This window comes from Thunnus maccoyii, chromosome 15 (assembly GCF_910596095.1).
Source record: "Thunnus maccoyii chromosome 15, fThuMac1.1, whole genome shotgun sequence".
In the NCBI taxonomy this organism is placed as follows: Eukaryota; Metazoa; Chordata; class Actinopteri; order Scombriformes; family Scombridae; genus Thunnus; species Thunnus maccoyii.
The window spans coordinates 5542077-5566041 of NC_056547.1; the positions used below are offsets into that span (position 1 = coordinate 5542077).

The 23965-nt window shown below is 39.3% G+C and overlaps 1 protein-coding gene and 1 long non-coding RNA gene across 3 annotated transcripts in view; one reads left to right on the forward strand and one right to left on the reverse strand.

Moving 5' to 3' along the window:
• Positions 1-262: 262 nt before the first annotated feature.
• LOC121912862 lies at positions 263-15762 on the forward strand. Its single transcript, XR_006100160.1, has 3 exons — positions 263-664; positions 1341-1449; positions 12666-15762. It is a non-coding gene; the product is annotated as an uncharacterized LOC121912862 (long non-coding RNA).
• Positions 1515-23965, reverse strand: part of LOC121912861 (thyrotroph embryonic factor-like) — a 38813-nt gene continuing 16362 nt past the window's right edge. The window contains exons 4-6 of one of the 2 annotated variants that reach the window (XR_006100159.1): positions 10638-10891; positions 5045-7765; positions 1515-4831 (exon numbers count right to left, since the gene is read on the reverse strand). Coding sequence is in view for 1 of the 2 variants with exons in the window: in XM_042435339.1 (XP_042291273.1) it covers positions 7550-7765; positions 10638-10891 (470 nt within the window). In the remaining variant the exon portion in view is untranslated. Of the gene's footprint in view, positions 7766-10637; positions 10892-23965 lie in introns of both variants that reach the window. The other variant, XM_042435339.1, reaches the window with a different exon arrangement.

Here is a 23965-nt window from a genome sequence, read left to right on the forward strand (position 1 = left end):
TTCCCCGCCCTGTTTGTGGCACTCAGTCCCATTGGTTCCTACTGAAAGACCAAATCTTTAAAAACAGGCCACAAATATGTTGTTACCCAAACAGGAAGTAAATTGTGCTTTTGATGTGGACGGTTTTCAGCAGTAGATTAATACACACTTGGTGCTTGTGAGTATTTCCAGCAGCAGGACAGTGTTTGTAGGACTGAGTCAAAATAAACTACAATGACTGTAATTATGGTAATGAAGGAACCCAGTGCAACAGTGATGTGTTTTTAATAGTTTTTGGACACCAGTGGAGCTCCATGGCACAGAAGAATTAGATACATCAGGCTACAATACTTGTTAGTAGTAGTGATTCATTGTTGGGTTTGGTTTTGTTTGTATAATGTGTTTAACACATATTTCTTTTATATGCACTTCTTTATGTATTGCTGGGGTGGCTGTATTGTTTTGTGTGTGGGGGGGTTTCTCATTCACATAATTCATTAATATTGGCCTTTTTTTCTCTAGAGCCAGCCTCTAGTGGCCAGTAAAGAAACTGCAGTTAACAACGCTTCATTAATTAGTTCCAACAATCAGCCATGCTGGTTATTGAGACTCACAACAGACGACTCCGACCTGCAACAAGAGGATCATGAGACCGACGATGGTGATGCTACCAACTGAACACTGTGTGAGTCCATATGCTGTAGAGCACAGTGACTAGGGGTTAATCGATGACTTTTTAATGTGACAACTGTTGGTCTTTTACTGCACAACAGATTCACACAAACTGGAAAGCAACTGAAGGATCTCTAAATTTAGTTTTCAAAATCTGATAAATTTGGTGACATGTTTTAAATGTTTTGCATTATTCCAATCACAATATGCCAAACTAAACAGAGGTGAAAGAATAAAGAAATACGGCAGGATGATTAACAGACTTTACTGTAGAGCTGCAACGTTTAGTCGATTCACTGATTACCTGATCAACAGAAAATTAACAAGAAACTATTTTAATAATCGATGAATTGCTGTGAGTCATTTTTAAAGATAAAATACAAAAATTCTTGAGTTCCAGCTTCTTAAATGTGAATATTTTCTTGTTTCTTTAGTCCTCTATGACAGTCAATTTAATATTTTTGGGTTATGGATTTCTAGTCAGGACAAAACAATTGACAGAACATTTGAGGTTGCAACTTGGGCTTTGGGAAACTGACATTTTTCACCATTTTCTGACATTTTATAGATGAAGCAACAAATCAATTAATCAAAAATGGAAATAATTATTAGTTGCAGCCCTATTTAACTGTGTTTTTTCCTGTGACAGTTGTGTTTTGAGTTTCTTCAATGTTTCCTTTATGTTACAGTACAACAAGACAAGCTACCACGCTATTGAAAACTAGCCCACTGATGTCTTCGACTGTCTCCGTCTGTCACGTGATCCTCCCCCTGAAGGTCGTAGTTGTCCGTCGGGAGGTGGGTTTTACCACTTGGTATGTACACACTTTCAGATGACACAGCAAGACACCAGAAAAGGTCTGTTGGTGAGTAAGGATAAGTCTTTATTGGTGTTTGGAGGGGAGAAAAGCCAGACATGTGTCCCTGTGGACAGCACACAATACTGGTGAGGAGTCGGGGTAGTGTTGAGCTTATGGTACTTGTAGTTTATAACAGTCAGTCACAACAAGGAAAAGTTAGCTGAGAATCCACAAAGTTGAAGAAGAAATAAAACTGTGTACATTATTGTTATCATTGTTATTGTTATTGTCATTATTACCCGCAATGCTGTTTTATCATACAGCAGCGAACCAACACCGCCACCACGTGAAGAGTGAACCTTAAATGTCCACCAGAAACAGTTGAAACACACTGAACACAGTCACATAGAAAAATAGCACTGTCAAAAAGTTTCTGAAACATGTGTGAAGAAATCCCCCAAAATCCCAGGTATCAAAACAGAAAAAAACACATGGCTTCATTCTTCCATCATCAGACAGAAGCATAAGAAACTCTGAGACTTTTCTTCCAAGGAAAATGGAATATAAGGTTGCTCTTGGGAATAATAAAAAAAAAAGGTTTCACATGAGAGCCAAATAACAGCTGTTGGATGAAACAACTGAAAATAAATTTATAATAGTATCAACAAAAACAAGATCAATAATAATACTAGCAACTGAACTGAAGGTGACAATTATCTTTAGTCTTTTTGTTTTATTAAAAAGATTTGGTTGCCATCTCTGAACGTAGACATGAAAGCTCTAAATGGACTGTTTACTAAACCCCGTCCCCGGACTGCGATTGTCCAATCATACCATAGCAACCGTAACTTAGAGTTAATAAAGCTATGAGCCCCAAGAGGCCGTGGTTTATAGGCCTCTTGGGGCTCATTGCTTTTAAAAGCAATAAGCCCCAAGAGGCTGTCGTGCCTGACGACGCCCCTTAGCTCTTCTACAATCACTGTAAACCGCCGGCATCGCAGGGCTTATTGCTTTGATAAAACAGTTACTACATACAGTATACCTGGCAAGCTTTCATAAAATAAACACACAGCAACAAAAAAATGCAATAATTTATTGATAACAAATAATCATTCTTCCTCCAAGCAATTCTTCAGCGACATTTAGCAGGACGGTTGCCAAGCAACACACAGACACAGTGGGAAAAGCCTGCTTATAGATAGTGCTTAAAGATGTATCTGAATAACGCCGGCAATTGTTGAAGTAGTGTTCAATCACGTTAGCGCTCTTCTTTGCTGGGGTGTTTGACTCTGAACAGGTGCGTTTTAACTGCATGATGCCAGAAGCGAGGATCTTCTCTCCAGCATCTTCTCTCGTTGTAGTTTGGGCGCCAGTAAGATGTCTCATGCCTCTAGGCCAGCTTCGGAGAGTTTCTGTACGGTGGTGCTTTGCAAGCAGCGGTCGGTGTAGATTGTCTCGGTGCCGGCAGCTTTACAAAGTCAGTGGAGCCAAAAGGATTTCACCCCTCTTCAGCTCTGTGTCCCAAATGCAGCCGCACTTCAAACTAGACTTAGTTGACAACAACCCTCAGGTGTGTTTGGATTCAGTGCTTGATTTTCTGGTAGTCTGCCTCCATTAACACTTGGTGGTGGGATGTTTTGTCACATCCTTCTCAGCAAAGTATTTTCACTACTTCAACTAAAACGTTGCTGGTGATAAACTCAACAGACACCAGGATCAGCTGATCAGTGGATCACTGATGTACCAGTTAAGCCCCGCATGTAGGCCAACCAGAGGTTCACCTTCCCCATTTTTCACAGTAGAATAAAACTGACAGGGAGGCTGGTTCAGCTCTATTTTGGTGATTGATTTAAAATCAATAGCCAGATCTTTCTTGACACACCAGGTCTGAAAACAGCAAACGGACCACATAGTCTTTTTAACGAGCTTGGCTTCGTTTCTTGACTTTTCCAGCTCTTCACCATCTCTCTTACTAATTTCGGCATGTCTACTCTCTTCTTTATCTTCCTCCTCCATCCTGTCCATCTCTTTCCACCACTCATCCAGGCTTAGCCCAACAAAATCTGACATTTTGAAACAATTTGTTTGGCATACTAATACTGATGTAATGTGGTCACAGGTGTGTGTTTATAGGGTATTTTATAGTGGCTTTGAATGCAGCTCAGCCAGTCATAACCAAGCACTGGAACTATCTGTTATTTTATGCTAGTTAGCTAGCTAGCTAACGCTGTTAAAATCTGACAGCAACAGTTGTCATTTCTGATGGAAAAATTGACGGTTTCCGACTAAAAATCAGAAGCTGCTTTTGTCTAAAATCAAGAACCTGTTGTTTAAAATATTCCTACCAAGTTTGAGTGCTAAACCTTCCATCACTGTCAACGGCTGTGTCCAAAATCAATCTTTCTTACCTACATAGTGTACTGTATTATCTGTCCACCATCTTATTAGAGTGTGAATTTTATTCTCTTTACTCTTTAAGTGAATTTTCACTTCACGTTACTCACCTGACTTCGACTGTTTGTGTTTATTTGTCCCAAACAGCCAAAATACCAACTGTACGTTAGCTGTTAGCAAAGCAACAGAAGCACCGACCGTGTCTGTGGGAGTTTTCTGTTTGTGTTCATTGATCCTCTGACAGAAGTCTGAACTCACCAGAGACTCTGGTTCTTTCTGTTATTTCCCTCCAGTTTGTTTTTTTTTTTTTCCTTTCACCTCTCTCTCATCTCTTCATATTTATAAAGTTCATTCATAACGCCCGGGGGATACATGCAAATTTTTTGCTCAAGTTGAAACATTTTCAACTCGCACGGACGCATATTTGTGGAATCACACGTGTGCCAAAAAATTTGCTTCACAATCTGTCTGAACATACAGTTATAGTGCATCAAAAATTCCCACAATGTTACCTGGAGTTTACTGATACAATCCGGCAATGCAATACATCGCGTTTTATAGATGTAAAAATGAACCTGATGATACAAAATGTCAATGATTCACAAGTCTCTGAAATCTAATTTTACTGCTCACTATCAAGAGCTGAAGTCACAACATCATATGTGGTTAGCCTCTGTTCCACTTGGGGTTTACTTTCCATATTATAAGTCCACTTAGATCCATTACAGTAGCTGCTATCAGACATTTAAACCTTTGTTATTTTAGCAAAATTAAACATTTTTGTTGTACGCACAGAAAAAAACTACAGCTCCCATTAAAAGAACTACAAGCATGGCTGCACGGGTACTTACGTCATCGTTACTCGGCTTCGTCCATATCCACAAAACTCACCAGTGTCTCTTCTAAAGTTGTTTGTTTCAACTTTCCAGTTGTAATGTCATCTGTGTGAAGACTTGTACAGTGTTTGCTCTTCTATGACTTTTAGCCTGCAAATGTTTTATGGGATTATGGGAAACTATGTGTGTTAAAGGATGCTAAAAACATGAATACTGAATAAAAATTATATTAAATCTTTTTTCAAAAAACTAACTTAACTAAAAATATAAAGCAAGCCATGACATACTATTGAGAAAGGTTCTGTTCCAAGATTTTTAGTTATTAGCATATTAGCATATTAGCATAGTTACAAGTTTTCTTACTTGTGTTCAGGTTCAGGTTTCACTTCGGCTCCCTGTTGAGTAAAATACTGATTGTCTGGTTTATTGGGAGCAGCGAACGAGCCGACGAGAGATTTCGGACACAGCCTTTCTACAGAAAGTTTGACAGGCATAGTAACAGTAACTAAGGGGGGCGGGGCTTAGTGAAGAGTCAGCTGATCAGAGGAGAAAGCTTCCTGTCTCACAGCGAATTAATTAACTGGGCTAAAACTGAATCACAAATAGAAAAAAAATACAACCCCCCCCCCCACCCCAAAAAAACCAAAACAAATCAAACCACAACTTCTGTGATCGAATCATGGACTTTTTTTTTTTTTTTGCATGTTTTTTTTTAATATGTGTATTTAATACCTCAGACAAAAACACCTGAGAAAAAACTGACAAATGATTCCAATGGGTTTTTCTGTAATATATTCAATTATGTATATTACAACTATAATCACATGATTCAAGCATATATCATATACACATATATATCTAGTGATAGAATAGTTTAATATTCAATAGTACATGTTGTATGGTACAGTAGCAGTAGGGTGCATTTCTCGTTTCTCATTGGGTAAAGTTTGAAGGAGAGGTATAGACAAGTGTTTGTGTGTAAATCTATATATGATTTATCGATACAATATGCAACAAAAGAAAGAAAAAAAATAAACTAAAAAGAAGGAATAAAAGACAAAGAAAGGGTATAGGCAGTTCAGTACTGTGTTTGAGATGGTGGAAGTGTTTTGTATGTGTGCAGGTATGATTTTTTTTGTCAATGTGTGTGTGTTTGTGTGTGTGTGTGCATCAGGTGAAGGATCAGATCAGCACCATAGAAGTCCATAACAACATTAACAACAACAATAAGGGTTAAAACCTGGGTGAGGACTGTGCGTGTCGTAGTTTGTTTGTGTGTGTGTGTGTGTGTCTGCATGCTGAAGGTTTCAGTCACTGTTCGATCTGGACAAATCAACCCTAAAACCAGTTAGTATTTCATTTTTTTTGCACTTCCCTGGACAAACTGAGGAGTAAATAGAGAGAGAAAGACCGCGGTCATGTAGTGTGATGATTAACAGTTTGTATCTGGAGAGTACGTGTCTGAGCGAGACGTGTTCACCCAAAACAAATGCAAACCTGCCAGCGAAATTCTCCACCTTATTTATACTCAAACATCTGCTCACATCCAGCTGTTCTGACGGTTAATTACTTCCTGTTTTTCTCTCTCTTTTTCTCCTTCGCCGCCCCCCCCCCTTCACAAAAAAAGGTAAAAGCCCTGCCATTTATATTTCATAACCAGACACGGAATCAAATAGAAGATAACAAAAAAAAAAAAAAAATCAAGTGCTTCAACGAGCCCCACAAAGAAAAACAAACAAACACAAAAAAAATTCTTAAAACTATACAATTTTTGTTTCACCGTCTTCCTCCCAACGCCCCCCCCCCCCCCCCCCCGCCGCCCTCACGCCGAAAACAATCGTTACTAAAATACCTCGTCTCGTCTCGCACCGTGTGAAATACCTGATTCAACCGTGATACATTCTCTGTTACGCCTCCGTCTCTTGACTAACCAGCTCCGTGAAATCGAAAATAGATTATTTGTTGTTTTAGCAATAAACAGCTGGGAGGAAATCGTGTGGCCCCGTGACTGTCCAGCTAACAGCCTCCTCCCCCCCGCCCGCCCGCAGCCCATATATAAAATATACAAAAGATTATCTCCAAAATCCTCCTCCTGTCTACCTCTGCTAATAGAAAAATATACAATAATCCTATGTCAAAATCTCTTTGCGTTATGGACGAAAACCCTGCACCTCCTCCTCATCCTCCTCCTCCTCCTCCTCCTCCTCCTCTTCTTCTTTGCTGGACTAGTCTTGCCTTCCTGCCCAGTTCAAAAATATACATGCTTTTTTTTGTCCTATTTATATAGAAAAAAATTACACATCTGACCTCTCCTGGCTTGTGTTTGTGCCTTGAGCTTAAAAAGTGAGATTTCACTGGCATAATGTGAATTCAACACCCTGTTTGAACTGGCCGGAGCAGCGGCCGGAGCGCACTACTTGCAAAAAACGCCGCGCGACACCGGGCGTAAGCACACAGCACCGAGGGTGACGTAAAAAAGCTGCCGAGGTGACACAAGGTGATACAGTACGTTGTGTGGATTTCAGCAAAGCAGCATGTACAAAGAGAGTCAGATCGAGGGGAAGGTGGGGAAGGGGGGGTTTTTAAAAAATAATAAAATAAAAAAAAAAAAATGGCGTCGCTGTGCTTTTCTGCTGTGACATCCTGAAGCACTGCGCGCGCACTAAAATACGTTTTGTCGAGTTTACGCCCGGTGTCGCGTGGCGCTTACTGCAGATCTACGCTGGCCTTTTCTCTCGCGCCACTTCAACTAAAGTGCTGCTGTTGTTGGGTTGCCTTGTACCCTTTTCTCATCTCCTCTTCCTTTCTCATCTCCTCCCCCCACCCTCCCCTTCGTCGTCTTCTTCTTCTTCTTCTTCTTCCTCCTCCTCACAAGTCTCCGTGCCGGCTCTCGTACTTGTTGATGATGTTCCTGCAGCGGCCGAGCTCTTTCCTCATGTCGGCGACCTCCAGGCGAAGGGCGGCGTTCTCCCGCTCCAGGAAGGCGGCGCGCACCGAGATCTGGTTCTCCTTCAGCCGCCGGGCGTCCCGCGAGCGCTTCGCCGCCTCGTTGTTCTTGACGCGCCGGCTCCAGTACTTCTCGTCCTGTCATCGGCGGCGGTGTGGTATGTTGGGGTGTGTGAGGAAGAAGGTTTGGGGGGAAGGAGAGGGAGGGAAAAAACAAAACAAAAAAGAGGAGAGAGCGGTATGAGAAGGGTCAGTTATGTGATGAGAGGAAGAGGAAAAGAAGGAAGAGAAGAAGGGAAGGAGGAAAGGTGGCAACAGCTGAGAAATAGCATAGTTGCAACACTAAAAACCCTAAAACCCTAAAAACCGTTTACTGGACTAAATTAGTTAGTTTTATACCGTGGCCATGAAAAATACTCATATAATATAGTTCTGGTAAACAGTTTTAGATATAAATCAGTGCGTAAAGATGGATACTCCCATTCTAGTCTGTTGGTAGTTGGCTATTTTTATTATAGTACATATTTGTAATGGTGTGTGAATGGGTAAAAACAACATACCAACAGTGTATAGCTAGTTTTAATTTGCTGAATTGACTGTATTATTGTTAATATTTGATTTTATTTAGATGATATAACTAGCGGTTGTGGCTTTGTAGCAATTTTCTACCAGTTTGTTGATTCATCTGTTGTTCTTTTTGCCAATAAACTAACAGGAAGATGATGTTTTATCTATTAATGCTAATATTAGCACAGTTAGCGCTACAGTTGCTCACATGTTTTGTGTAGCAAAGGTAAACAGCATACGGTGAAGTTGGGTTTTATAGTGTGTTAATGGGTAAAAACAACATACAAACAGAGTATAGCTAGTTTTAATTAGCTGAATTAACTGTATTATTGTTAATATTTGATTTTATTTAGATGATATAACTAGCGGTTGTGGCTTTGTAGCAATTTTCTACCAGTTTGTTGATTCTTCTGTTGTTCTTTTTGCCAAGAAACTAACAGGAAGATGATATTTTATCTATTAATGTTAATATTAGCACAGTTAGCGCCACAGTTGCTCACATGTTTTGTGTAACAAAGGTAAACAGCATACGGTGAAGTTGGGTTTTAGCCGTATTTTGGCAGGTTTTAGGGGGGAAATGGTGTTTGGACGGTGAGTTGATTTTGTTGCAGAAGTGGTTTGAGAAGTTTCTATTTGACACCTTTTCCACTAAAAACACAGGTCAACAACTCAAAAGATGGAATATGTGGTTTGTTCCTTTAAACAATACTACTTCTTTTTGCTATGTTACCAGTTATCATACTGACTACAAACACTTTATTATCCATGATGATCTGAAAACAGCTTCTCTGTTGGTGGTTAAGTGGCCACGATATAAAAGTACAATAATACAGAAAAAGACAGTACAAGAACTCTTCCTCATGTATCGTCACCGATGTTAACAGACAACTGAAAGCTACATAAACACCAATACATGTACAGAAAAGACCTTCACATCAGTTTAAACTTAATAATATTCAATTATTGGATGGACTACAATAAAATTCAAATATTACAAACAAATATGAAGCCAAGCAGCTGCTCTGCTCTGAATGAATGAAGACACGTCACTGCAGAGAGATGCCCTGCAGCCTCGCAAAAAAAAAATCTGCAGCAACATTGTTTTTTGGGGCATGAAAGACATTTTGATGGCCAATGAGAGTCTCATGAGAAGAGGATCGCGAAACCCGCTGTTAAACTCTTGGATTTAAGGAGAGCGAGACAGGACTTCATATTGAAAGTAACGCCTCGTAGAGATTTCCGTGTGAATGATTTACGCCGGTGGAATCACTGCAGGCTCAAATGCTTCACAACGTTTCCCCAGAGAGTCTTTTACTGGATCTGTTTATATCCGCCAAAGCTGACATCATTCGACAATTAAATTAATTTTATTGCAGCAGTTTTAAAATAGTTCTAGGGGTTATCAGCGCTTTGAGAATACTTTTTAAAACTAATTTATGTAAAAAAAAAAAAAAAAAAAATCTCCTTAATGTTGTGATCCTGGAATATCTTTCATCATCTTTTAATCACAGACAGATTTTCCTACATGAGCTCTACAGTGCAGAGAATATTAAAACCTATTTATGAGCAATCTGAGCCTCATCTTTAACTTTAGTCAGAGATCGTTTATTTCCAAACCTACGTACAAATAATTTGTAAAAACAAACCCAGCCGATGACTGAGGATGGTGAGGTGAGGCGCCTTCATCTCTCTATAAATTATAAACCAGCCCGGAGAGCTGCAGCTGCTCTGCGCTGAGCCATCGATCAGAGCTTTTTTCCTGTTGTGTGCAATGAGCTGAGTACAAAATATTTTAGGGACTTTTATGAGGCGGCATCAATACCAGTGGCCCGTCACACGACTTCAGTTTTTTCCACATCAATACAGCAGCTGTCAAAGAGCCGCGGCGTTTGTTATGATGAAGTTTAAGGTTTGTAACGAAACAAGGCTGCTGCGGTTTCTGCCTGAGCCGGACACTGACGGAAAATCTGACCTCTTCTGATCTGTGAGAGAGTGTTTATCTTTAGAAACTTCTCATTTTAACTTTAATTTTTTTTATTTTTTTAGAGATGATGTGGTGGCTTTGACCTTACTAAAGCTAAAATATTGAGCTTTATAGAACAAATAATCATGAATCTTGACTACTTACAGTAAAAAACAGTAAAATAAAGCTCTACCAAACTGGACAGGAAACGTAATCTTTTATAGAAAACTAAATTCTTCTCATTGGCCATCAGAATCATGTGTCTTTAGGTTGTTTCACACAATGTAAAAATTGATTTTTGCATCATTTTCAGCCTGTCAATATGTTTGTAATATTGATTTTTTACATGTGTGGCTGTCAGTGAGCATGTTTCCCTTCATATTTCTCCAAAAATAACATCATCGGCTTTATTGATTTGCGGTGAAACATGTCAGAGACTGGTCTTTAAAAAAAAGCAAAGAACTGTGGGAGATGTAGTACCTTCTGCTCGTTGGGGACCAGCATCTTTCGGGCCTTCTTGATCATCGGCTGGGGTTTCAGCTCCTCGTCGCTGAAGCGGTGCCGCCGTGGATCGAACGCCTCCTGGCCCGGCACGCTGGACAGCGCCAGGTCCGCTGGGTCGGGGTCAAAGTTCACCTGGATGTCGCTGTTACCGTTGGCGACCGCTGGAGGTCCAGGGGGCCCAGGAGGGCAGGTAGAAGAGGGTGACGGGTCCTGAGGCACCACCTGGCCGCCTGGGAGAGAGAAAGAGAGAGAGAAAGGATGATTCATTCTGTTATAACAAAAAACATAACAAATATTTTCATTATTAATTAATCTGCCAGTTATTTTCTTGACTAGTCGATTACTTAAAATGTCTTAAAATGTCTTGTTTTGTCTGATCAACAGTCCAAAATTGAAAGAGATGGAGTTTATTATCATGTACGACAGAAAAACTTCAAATTCCCACATTTGAGAAGCTGCAACGACTGAATATTTTATATTTTTGCTTTGAAAAATTACAATTATTCAACTATCAAAAGAGTTTCTGATTAATTTTCTGTTGATTAGTTGAGTTAGCTATAGGTGTTCTTTCTTATCCATGACATTGCTTAGTTTTTTTATTCTCTGACTTATTAAATGGCAAAGATTGCGGCTCCAAACTCCAAAATTTCAAAAAGTCTCTTCAGAAACTGATTGAGACTTTTTATTTTTAGATCTCACTACTGGGATTTGCACACATGGGGTTTTAAGTTATATTTGTCCTAACTGCCTCCTTCGTGACGGCGCCAGATGCAGATGCTGAGATTTGTAATTGCAAAGCTGCTGCTGATTGTCAAAAGGCAGCAAAGGTCAGCGGGAGGTCAGAGGTCAGGCTCAGCTACAGAGCTACGCAGCTCTGAGTCTTGTTTAGTCCGATGATGAAGGTGGATCTGACACAGAAGTTTGAACCTGAGATCCGCTGATTATTTTACACGGACTACACTGTCAATATTATGACAGTCGTATCAATACTGGCGCACGGACGGACGAGAGCCAGACTCATTAAAAGCTGATTAATTGTTTACGCATTTCCAGTAAATTATAATCAGATGCAATAAACTCAGAGTGAGCAGGACTGGCTTAATTACTCGTTTAGCTGTCCAATCATCATCATCATCATCATCATCTGCAGATTAGAGTCCATCTGCCCTCACGGAGGACGGTCACATGTCAGGGGCCAACACGCCGAAGATGATGATGATGATAAGACAAACACACACAGAATACATATATATATATATATATATATATATATATATATATATATATATATATATATATATATATATATATATATATATACTCACATATGTTATATTTCACTATCTGATGCTGTGAGCCAGTATGAATCCACTAAGCAGTAAACTGGATGTTATGAAGAATTGTACCTGCAGCAACTAGAAACTAGTCTATGAAACTGTAAAACCTTTGATTACATTTTTTTTGTTTCTCTCACATTTTGCCTTCCTGTGACGCCCTTTAGACCCAGCGTTCATTGCAGCGGACATCAAATATTTATCGGTTCCAGCCAATGAAAATGCACTGGTTTAAATCTTTTAGTGGGATTGTTTTAAGTTTAGAATAAGAGGATGACAATATTATTTTTAATTATCTTTATAGAAATAATCTCTCCTGTATTTCTCCATCTTTAAAGAGCATTAAAAAGAAACTTGGTGGTTTTGTTATTTTCATTAATGGTTGTAATTGTGTATATTTTTGTATTTTTACATGTAACTGATAGTTTGAAAGGTGAAAACAGAGATTATTGTTACTAGTAGTAGTATGATGTGATTTTAATCTATTCTATAATTGCTCAAAAATTAAAAATACAGGAAGCTTCATTAGTTTTGGCGTTTAAAAGCTCACATAGGTCAAACTGTGTAGCATTAACGGTGGTGTTCAGCTCATCTAGAGGCCGCCGGCTACAGAGTCACATGTTCTGCTCTCTCTCTCTTTCTCTCTCTCTCTCTCTCTCTCTTCATCCAGAGAGCAGGGAGCCAAGATTGAGGCCCACTGAGATGAGCTGACCATAAAGAGGATTATCCTATGGATACTGGACAATATGTTCCCCTTTAATCCAAAATTTCCTCACAAGTAAACAGCAAACTTTCTCCTCTTTTCTTTTCCTTTTTGCATGTGTTTTGGTTTTTGGCTCTTTTTCTTTGTGTGCGCTCTGACAGCTCAGATTAGCTGTCAGATCTCTACAGGCAGGATCTGTGGAGACCGGCGGCGCTGCTGCTGCTGTTGTGATGCTGATTAGCCACCAAGTGGCGGTATGAAGCCAGAAACACTCAGCAGGGCAGCGGGTTCACCTCATGCTGGATTTCTAACAAGCAGGAAAGATCAGGTTTTTGTTTAACCCTTTGCTGTGCTTGATGTGAAAAAAATCAGCTTTTACTGCTGAATATACGACCAGAAGGATCAAACCTGGACTGCAAAGAGGACATTTAAAGAAAACAGATCTATTGTGTGTGATTACATTTAAAAAAAAATGCTCTGTTGCAAGACAACAGTTATCGATCTAGTGTTGCAGTTTTTTTTCAGTTGGATTCCAGTAAATGTTACTGGCGTGACATTTCACATGTGTTGCCAAAGCTTGATAACAGTGTCGGAAAAAAAGAAAACAACATTTAAATACCAGGAATTAATAGAACAAAACAGACTTTACTGATGTAAGAGAGGCTAAATCAGTTCAAAAGTCCTTTTATATTATAGGATCCTGATAGTAAATCATGTGGCAGCGAATGTAAGAAAACTCCTCCTTGATGCTATTAGCCTGAGGCTACTCTGCATTAGCGCTGCTTTACTGGACGTAACAGAATAGAACCGAGAATAGTGAGTCTATTTCCAGTCAAATCCCTGAACGCTGCTGACTATCAAACATTTCTTTCACAATTTTTTTTTTTTTTTTTTTATTTAGAAAAAGAAAAAAGATATTTCCAAATGTGTCTCCTTTGGAATAGAAATGTTTGTTGAGCAATCATCCAGCACCAGTCAGACCTCTATTGTGGCACCATTTGTGAGACTCTTTTTTTTTTTTTTTGGAGCTCTAGGCCCTCTGCCACAGACTATAAATAACTACAGTGCTGGTTACCAATATCGTCCAAAACAGTAGTGGAAAGATCTCAGATACTTGAGCAAATTAAACAGGACAGGGGGATTGTTTATGGTACGTTATTTTTAAGTTGTGAGTTATTCTTACTTGGGAGAAGAGAGAAGAGAGTGGAGGAAATGCCTTTTTGACATAAGTATATCTCATTTATATCTCATTTTTTTTTGTTTTACTGTGTCAAGAAAATCCCGCAGCCGGTTCTGTCGAATCACAGAGACACTTGTGAAAGACAAAATGTGCTCGATCGTCTGGGATTTTATGCAACCGGAGCGTTTTGTAAACCTGGAAACGTCAGTCAGAGCGGCACGGTTGACACTGATTTGATATTTCACCGCCGCTGTGAGCTGTCAGTCATTTTATCATGGACGTCAACCACAATACCACAACCAAATCTTTAGCAGGCTCTGGGAAATCAGACTGACACTCAACTGCAGGCGGGGGGGGGTGGAGTAAAAAAAAATACTCCCATGTTCCCCCTAAAACCAGCTGAAATCACTTGACGACACGCTGAGCGTAGTGATTCGAGTGCAAAAGTGGGGGGAATTATGGGTATATAAACATGGTGAGTGGTGGTTTTTCTGAGTTCAAAGTTTGCTAAATTCTGTGAATAAGAAGTGGAAACAAAGCTCGACTCCACGTTGCTCCTCAATTATTTTGATGTAACCCTCCAGGAGCAAAGAAAACCGACATTCACGCACGTTTTTACATCATTTCTTTAAGTAACAAATTAGAAAAAGGCTGTTTTTTCCCCATCGAGAGCTTAGATTCGGACGACATGAATGCATCATCCTGCTCTCTCCTCTCCAGTCACCATACATTACAGTTGTTTTCTCTGGTCCGAGGCAGAGTAGAAAGGGTTTTTTTTTGTGTGTATTTGGTTATTTTGGGCTTCTAGTGCCCAGTTGCAATCAGCCTGGACTTGTAAACAGAGGTCACATGGACTCACAAACTGCTTGTTTATTGGACGGAGTCTAAGCGACATGTCATCCTGCAGAGTTTGACATTTTGGCAGATGAGTCGAAACCTGATTAAAATTCTTCTTCTCTTGAAAGAGGCTTCAATTTCCAGTCTTGTTATCCGATGCCACCGGTGGTCAAATGTCGCCGCCTAAACAAATAAACTCTGCAAACTACAGATAATCTGCTTTATCCCTGCATCGATAAGGGATAAGACCATGAATATTGTTTCTTAAAAATAGATTGAGGGGCACAAAAACAAAAACTGCTTATTAATTTCACATGTGACAACCAATTCAGACATGATTTTGAGGTGTAGAAGAAGAGAAGGAGGCACAAAAGCATCTAACAGACAAATGAAGCTTATGCTAAAAGGTATGTTATAAAGATTTTGTTCATTCATTTAGTGCAGAGCTTTCCGAATGTAAATCATGTACATCAGTTTAATTTCTACTACAAATAAACAAGGAGCCATGTTTAAATTTGTTGAAATTATTATCAAGTTCTTCACCCAAACTGCCAGTTTTTAGCAACATAAAAACATAATCCTTGAACTCAAGAGCAAGACTTTCTCATATTTTAGATTTGACTGATGACTTTGATCGATGTTTGTTCATTTATTGTTCATTTATTGTTCCCAAAGAATAATAAACCTCAGTTTCACTCCTCAGTTCTCACCCTGCACTAGCTGGTATGAACAATAACAGACTGTGTCAGTTATACGAGCTAAATGAAGTAGAAAATTAAATGCATTTTGTTTTTGTATTGCACTTTCTATTATAATTACAGAACTAAAAACAATTACCTTCTTATGGAAGATGTTGAAATTATGAAAACACTTGCACACATGAATGCTCAGTGTGAGTATTTGGATAAAGTCTGCTCATTAAGAATAAATGTTTTACATGGGCGGCTTTTTATATTTTGCTTTTTTCTTCTGTGAAAAACATGTTTTTTCTTGTTTTTCTTTGGAACATGAATGTCCATCGCCGGAAGTTGTTATTTATATTTTGTATTATTGTGTGTCATATAATCCCATGTGGGATGAACCATTTTTAAATAAAAAAATAAAGATTCATTCAGTCATTTACATTGTGATTTAACATGTTAAACCCATTCAGCCGACACTCTGACTCGTCATAGAAAAAGAGCAGATGTTATTAATAACATTAACGACGGCTTTGTTCTATTAATGAGTCCCAGTAAGTCATGACAGTGAGCTGGAACGTACGATACCGGGAACATGAAACCAAAGCAGCTAAATGGAACTCAGCCATCATTAAATTCATTATTTACACTTGTGGTTTTTCCTGCTTCCTACATGACAACATCTTCTGGGGGAAAAAAAGCCTTTTGTTTAAGTAATTTTCCAATCAAAATGAATACTTGCTGCTTTTTCATGTTGTTGTAAATTAATATGAGTGGCATATTTTTTGGATTTGTGACTGATGGTTGGAGAATCGCTTTGGCGTCTTGGTTCTTCACAACATTTTATGGATGAATCAAAGAATAATTGAAAACTAATAGTTGAAGGTGTTATGAAAATCTGCAGCTGTAGCCCTTCATCCAACTGTAAACACATCTATACACACTTTCATACAATCATCATGAGTCTCTTTGGAGTGCAAACTGTACCATATATCCTCTTTTTTTATCCGTCTATACATCCTCTGGTCCATCTGTTTGGTCCGAGAAGCAGCGACTCCATCAGATGAACTGCTGCCGGCTTGATCTGACTCTGGCAGCTGGAGGAGGCTGATCCTGGATAAGTCTGCTCAAAGCGCCGTCCTAATAACAACCATTTTGGGCAAAAAGTTGAAACTGATCCAAGAACACGGCTCCTGCTGCTGCCGGGGTAAACAGCCGCCAAGCGCGGCTTCATTTCCTGTCAGAGAGCAGGAGCCATTTGGAGGAAGCAGCCGCTAACTCTCGGATTCTCGCTCTGCTTTCATTAATTTAGCCGAGATTATGTGTTTTTATCTTTCCGCCTGTCAGTCTCTCCGACTCTCTGTCCATCAATCTGTGAATTTCAATGAAATGTATATGATGTTTTTTGGGTTAATGTGCAATCATTTCGCTGGTATCGTATTTAAATTTGACCATTTTCATGCCAGAAACATCACACTGAATTTCCACCAGAACGGCGACACTGAAGTTGTTACATTAATTTGGACGTACAGCTCAAGGACTTCTTGATGGGGTTGTTTGGTGAAATTCAAGGACTCTTAGGTTTAGAGTTACTGTCGGGCCGTCACTTCTTATTCATATTCTTGTCAAGTCAAGAAATCCTGGCTGAAAGCCTTCATTTTAAAAAGGGCCACTGTTTAATCTAAAATCTCTGTCACAGGAATCGCCTCGGGATGTGTCAGATGGAGCCAACAGACGCATACAGATGAATTCTGGACTGCTATATTATGACTTTAACCTTTTTTTTTTCCCACTCAAACTTTTAAAAGGCCTCTTCAAAGTCCAGCAATTTACTGCAGTTTGATGGCAGGAAAAATGTACAAGTGGTCTAAAGATTCAAAAGGAAATGTCTGGTTTTGGTCCACCATTAGCTTTTCTCTCTCTCTCTCTCTCTCGAGTCGCCATTTTGCGCCCGTGTTCACTATTCATACAAGGAGAAATAAGCTGCAGTGGGCAGAGAGACCAGTTTCGACGCCCACAGCAGCAGAAAATAGACAGGTTGAGGTTTGAGAGTCAGGTGAGCAACTCTTTCTCTTGACTAATCGCTTGCTTGATCCAACTATACTTTCACTTGATCCACCTACACATAAAAAACCCAACAGCTGAATGCAACAAATTCACAGTCTTTCTCTTGGGGAAGGGAGGGGGGTGGGGGGGGTGGGGTCATGGAGGGGCATTTTGGGAAATGTTGGAAACCGAGTAGAGGTAGATAAAGCAGATAAAAAACGAGGGTTAATTACAGCACAAAAGCCTCTTCTAATACACTAGACTTCAATATCTGAGCATCATCATCCTCTTTCCAGCTTTATTCCAGCTCCTAAAGCAGAACAGAGCTTTTCCCTTTAAATCTGTTTAAGCCTTTTTCTGTTCTAATGTAATAAAGGGAAACAATGCAATTACTGGGACAATGGTAATTATACTAATTATACAAGGATGGAGGTGACAACTAACATTTATTCTGATTACTGTAATTGAATGGATTTTTGTGTGCTCGTACATTTTCAATGGTTTTAAAGTCAGTTATTTTCATCTTCACTGAGTTTTGAATTAAGAAAAGTACTTCATTATATTTTTAACTGCAGCACAAAGTGTATAAGTGTTGACTGAATCATGTGGTTTCATGCAAAGAAATTGTATTTTTAATGTCATATTTACATTTTTAACAAAGTGCTTTTCAGTTGTGTTTACTGTCATTTTTACAACTACTTTATTTTTTTTTATTTTAGAGCTCTTATTATCTCCGCTTATACTGTGTAGTCAAATTCCATAATGGTGATATTGTACATGTTACCACCTGCTCCTTGTGAGTAGAAGTGAACAGAATAGAATACAATAAAATTTGAAGTGGACCATGAACAAAAATGGAGGAACTCCTCTACGCACAAATTAACGCACTATAATATTTAGTCATCAAATATCACATAATAGGTACAATTACATGACCGTTGGTTTATTCATGGAAAATCACCACTGACTCACAGAACGAGTTTTATATGTGAAACACAGCCTGAACAATAATAATAATGGTGGTACTATTACTTATGGTAGTAATAGAGGTAGTACTTGTGGTAATGACAGTCACAGTGATAGAAGTAGCTAGCAGTAGCTAGCGGTGCCATCAGTGGTAGTTAACTAGAGCTGCAACTATTAGTCGTTTAATCTGCAATAATTTTTCATAACTGAATAATCATATAAGCTCATTTTAAAGCAAAATTGGCATAAATTCACTTGTTCCTGTTTCCCAAATGTGATTTTTTTTTCCAGTTTTCATATTATTATATTATAATAAACTGACTTTGGGTTTGGGACTGTTGGTCAGACAAAAAACAAGACATTTTGAAAAGTCCCCATGAATTCTGGGAACTTTTTCACAATTTACTGACATTTTACAGATCAAATAAATTATCAATTAGCCAAGAAAATAATATGTAGATTAATTAATAATGAAAATTACTGTTAATTGCAGCCCTAGTAGTAACCACTGACTAATTGAAGTAATTACAGTAGTATTAGTGCTAGCAGTAGAAGCAGTAACTGTACAGCTTAAAGTAGTAGTAACACCAGGAGCAGTAATTGTAAAAGTAATGCAGTAGTGGTAGCAGTTTGTAGTATTCTAGTAGATGCAGTAACCCAGTGGTGCTAGAAGGCGTACTGACAGTTATAGTAGCAGTAGCATTTACAGTCATAAAAGCCACTATTAGTACTGTTATTATTGTTAATGCTACTGCTGCTACTACTATAACTGTCAGTACTAACAGCAGCAGTAGTAGCAGCACTAATGGTAGTGGCAGTAATAGTAATACTTTAAGAAGCAGTACTAACAGCAGTACCAGGAGTAACCGTGGTATTTATAATCTTAACAGTAATACTAACAGTGGTGGTAGAAGTACTAAAAGCATTACTACTAGTAGTCCTACAAGTAGTGGCCTCAGAAGTAATAGCAGTAGTAGCAATAATAGAAGTTTTAGCAGCAGTACTAAAAGTAGCAGTAGCAGTGGTACTCGCTGTAGCCCTACAAGCAGTATAGGCCTCTCTTTGGCAGTACTAACAGCAGTAGGAGTAGTATGTGTAGTAGTTTTAGTAGCTGTATTAAAAGTAGCAGTAGCAGTGGTGGTACCCTATTAGCAGTATAGGACTAGCACTAGTAGTACTAACAGTAGGAGTAGAAGTACTAAAGGTATTACTAGCAGTACTAAAAGTAATTGTCTCAACAGTACTACTACCATCAAAAGTAGTAGTTTAAGCAGTTGTGCTAAAAGAGACAGCAGCAGTATGAGCTGTACTATCAGTAGTAGTATTGCAGATGCAGTACTAACAGCAGTATTAGTAGTAGCAGTAGTAGTAGTCTCAGTATTATTCCTACTATCAGTAGTAGTATTGCAGATGCAGTACTAACAGCAGTATTAGTAGTAGCAGTAGTAGTAGTCTCAGTATTATTCCTACTATCAGTAGTAGTATTGCAGAGGCAGTACTAACAGTAGTATTAGTAGTAGCAGCAGTAGTAGTCTCAGTATTATTCCTACTATCAATAGTAGTATTGCAGAGGCAGTACTAACAGTAGTATTAGTAGTAGCAGCAGTAGTAGTCTCAGTATTATTCCTACTATCAGTAGTAGTATTGCAGAGGCAGTACTAACAGCAGTATTAGTAGTAGCAGCAGTAGTAGTCTCAGTATTATTCCTACTATCAGTAGTAGTATTGCAGAGGCAGTACTAACAGCAGTATTAGTAGTAGCAGTAGTAGTAGTCTCAGTATTATTCCTACTATCAGTAGTAGTAATCAGATAAAATCTCAGAGCAGCGTTTCATTTCCTGCTCGGTGTTTCTGTCGTCAGCGCTGAGTGGACGACATGGAGATGAACTGTGAGCTTTGCCAGCAGCTGTTTGTGCCAAACAGAAAAAAACAAAAAAACATTAGCTGGAAATACAATACAGACATGGAATGTGATATAGGAAGTGTGTTACATAAAGAGGTCTCCCCTCCCTGTAACGTAAACACTGAGGCGGCTCCACGTGCTCCTCACCGCTGCCATGTTTGGCTTCTTCCTCTCTATCTTAAACACACATCAGATCCTTCCTACATAACAGCAGCTACGACCAACTGTGAACTCTTCCTGTCATTTAATTCACAAAGAATAAGCTGGAAAAACATCTGGACACTATATATATATAATGTAAAGAGTCAACAGAGTTAACCATTATTCATCTGTCAATTATTTTTTTGATTAATTGGTTGTGTAAAGAAAATATGTCTTAATAAGTCTTTAAATTGTCATTTTGTCCGACAAACAGTCCAAAACCAAAATATATTTACTTACAGGGATATTAAAAAAAAGGAAAAACAGCAAATTCTCTTATTTTAGAGGCTGAATTCATCAGATGATAAACTTTCACTATTAAATGATCATTAAAATTGTTGTTCTACACTCACAAACATTTGTTTTGTGCTGTTTTCTCATATTTTTTTTTAAAGTTTGTTTGGATTTGGATATTTTATTTTTTTTATTTAGTGTTTTAATCTGTGTGTTTGTGTAGAGTGACATATTTTTAAAGGTACAACAGATGTAATATAAAGAAGTAAAAGCACAAATTATTTTAAATTTAAATCACGTATATATGTTTTTGTAAAAAGAAGTAAAAAAAATCTGATTCAATCTAATCTAAAAATAGCCTAAATTCTTTGCCGCAAGCTGTTTTAATTCTAGCACGTGGTCATTTTAAATCAGCTTCAGACTTTATTTTCATCTCAGTTTACAGCTTCTTTAACATCTGGTTTACTTCTCAGTTTAATTTCACTTTGTGTTACACTCTCAGACACTGAACATACACACACACACACACGTTCACGTGACGGCCCAGGCAGGCTCGGACTCGCCTCTGCACACACAAACAAACCAGCCCGTCCTCACAAGACAAAACTACAGTATGGGTCTAAAATTCAACCGGCAAAAACGACCTTTAGTTACGTTAAGCGGCCGTAGTGATGATGACGAGAGGAAGTGACGCGGTTGAGATGACGTCAAGGTGACAGTCAGGAGGAGGCGGGTTGGGTGGATCGACAGTTAGACCGCAAAAAGTGGACTTAGCTGCAGGAGACCGCTGTTCGCTTCCCGTTTCCAACCACAAGCGTCATGTTTCCAACCATGATTGATGATCGATGACGACCATAATCTTCCCCTAATCCAAGTGGTTTTTGTGCCTAAACGTATCGTGCGTTGGGACACCTTAAAACATTTTTTAACAGAAGTGGCGTCTTACGCTCCTATGGGTCGTTCTGGACCACAGGTACAATCGACCTATGTGGTCGTTTAATAATGTGGAAGTGTTGAAACAAAAGCGTGCAAGAAGTGGACACTCCACACACAAACACACACACACACTCACACACCAGAAACAATTCAGTCCAGGTGACACACCCCGGGAGCCCTGTTCCTACTGTCAACACGCTGACTGGGAGTTATGTCACCACAGTGTGGTGATAGTAATAACCTCCTCCCTCCTTCCCTCCCTCCTCTAAATTACTGCTCACACTCTGCCAATGGACGTGCAGATTATGAGACTCAGCTGGACACAGACATGTGAAGAACCCCCCTCGTATATATTTATGTCTTTTTCAGCTACATTTTGCAGGTTACAAATAACTTCTAAAGTGGTGCTACTAGTTGAAAACTTGTGTATTTTTGTTCGTGCTTGAGATGAGGAGAAGATGTCAACTGCCTCTTTAGATCCACAGACTCTGCTCACAACAAATATTACACACAATACTAAACCATAAGAAGCCAAAAAACCTGTAGTACAGATTATATTTCTTAAAGCAGAGCTGTTCTGATGTCAAACATCAGCCTCTTCGGTCAGTGGTCTCACTGATATGAATGAGGAGGCTGCGTGATGTTGGTCTGGACATAATCCGCCATCTGTCATGTCACAAAGTGTTGCCTTATATGACACGTCGATTGACACCGGTAGCACACACACACACACACACCAGATGGGTATAGTAGCCGAAATATGCAGATTAAGGAAGAATCTGGTGAGTATGTAGGAGGTAGGAGAAAATGTGATAAAAAATGTTCCTCTTTTCTAAAAGAGGTGATACACATCGAGGACGGCGGCATTTTATCAACACGTTGCCACCAACACGCACTGCCTTTAACCGTCTTACCAAACGTGGCAGGCATTTTTTGAGTAATTTTTTTCGGAGGTGGGTACAATGATGTTGTATAGTCGATAAGCATCATATCAAGAACATATTTTTGGAAGGAAACTCTCCCGAGAAAAACGACACAATACGTTGTAATGTCTGTCGCCCAAAAACAACATATTGTTACGTTAGACAGACGCCATCTAGTGGCCGTAGTAAATATGACCCAGGCAGTAATGTATATACGTATGTATTTAAATATTTAGTAACAGTGATTTGTGATGGTTTTGGAAAGCACAGACAGATGATGATCTGCTGATTAGAGCAGATAGAGGCGCCAGACTACTGTCGTTCTGGAGTCACATGGTCAAACGACTTATTCGGTCATTTAATTTGTAGGCTTTAATTTTGTCTTTTATTCTGGAGGACCTGAATGAGGTTCTGGAGGGTTGCTGTGTTCGATGACTGTAAAACTGTAAAAAAATAATATGTATTACGCCTTGTTCTAGTATCTACTGCTAATAAAGATTTGTTTAAAATTCAATTAAAATTCTCTCTCTCTCATCTCCCTAAATGACTGTTCACTCTACCGTCCTAAAAATGTTCCTCTCTCCAAATCTCTTTTCTTTTTTGCTTTGTCCTCGGTGTTTATTCGCTCTGTAATCTTCACTGTTTCCTCTCTCTCTCTCTCTCTCTCTCTCTCTCTCTCTCTCTCTATCTCCCTCCTGCCTCGCTCTCTCCTTCCTCCCCCTGCTCTGCCCCTCCCTTCCCCTCTCTCCTCTCTCTCTCTCTCTCTCTCTCTCTCTTGCATGCTGGCTCTCTCGCTCCGATGCTTTCTGCAGCGGCACGTGACGTGGCGGCTGCACATGGCCCGAGCGTGTGAGACAGGGAGAGAGAGAGACAGAGAGAGAGAGAGAGAGAGCGAGAGAGAGAGGGAGAGAAAGCGAGAGATTTCAAAACATGCAAAGCGAACACTCTTGACTCGCTCTCCCCCCCTCCAGCATTTCTCTCTCCCTCTTTCTGTGCAGTGTTACAGAGTGCAGAGTCAGTGTCTTGTTTAACCCTTCCCTCGCCGGGATTAATCACAGCCATGAATGTTAAATCACTGACTGCATCAGCGTGGCATTATCCTGCACTCTCCTCCTTTAAAGAGACAGCAGATCAGCTTAGTTCCTAAACAATGCACAGCTAGATTTAGCATCTTTTAATGCCTGCATGTTGGAAATAAACTCTTTACGTGCGTACGTATATATATATATATCTCAGCGCACTGATGATTCCTAGAGGGTTTATCTGGGATTCTTCCAGTCTAGACGCTGGTATTTGGTTTTTGTTTGAGGTGAAGCAGCTCTGTGGTTGTGGGAGAATACAGCTCAGCCGGAGAATTTGTGT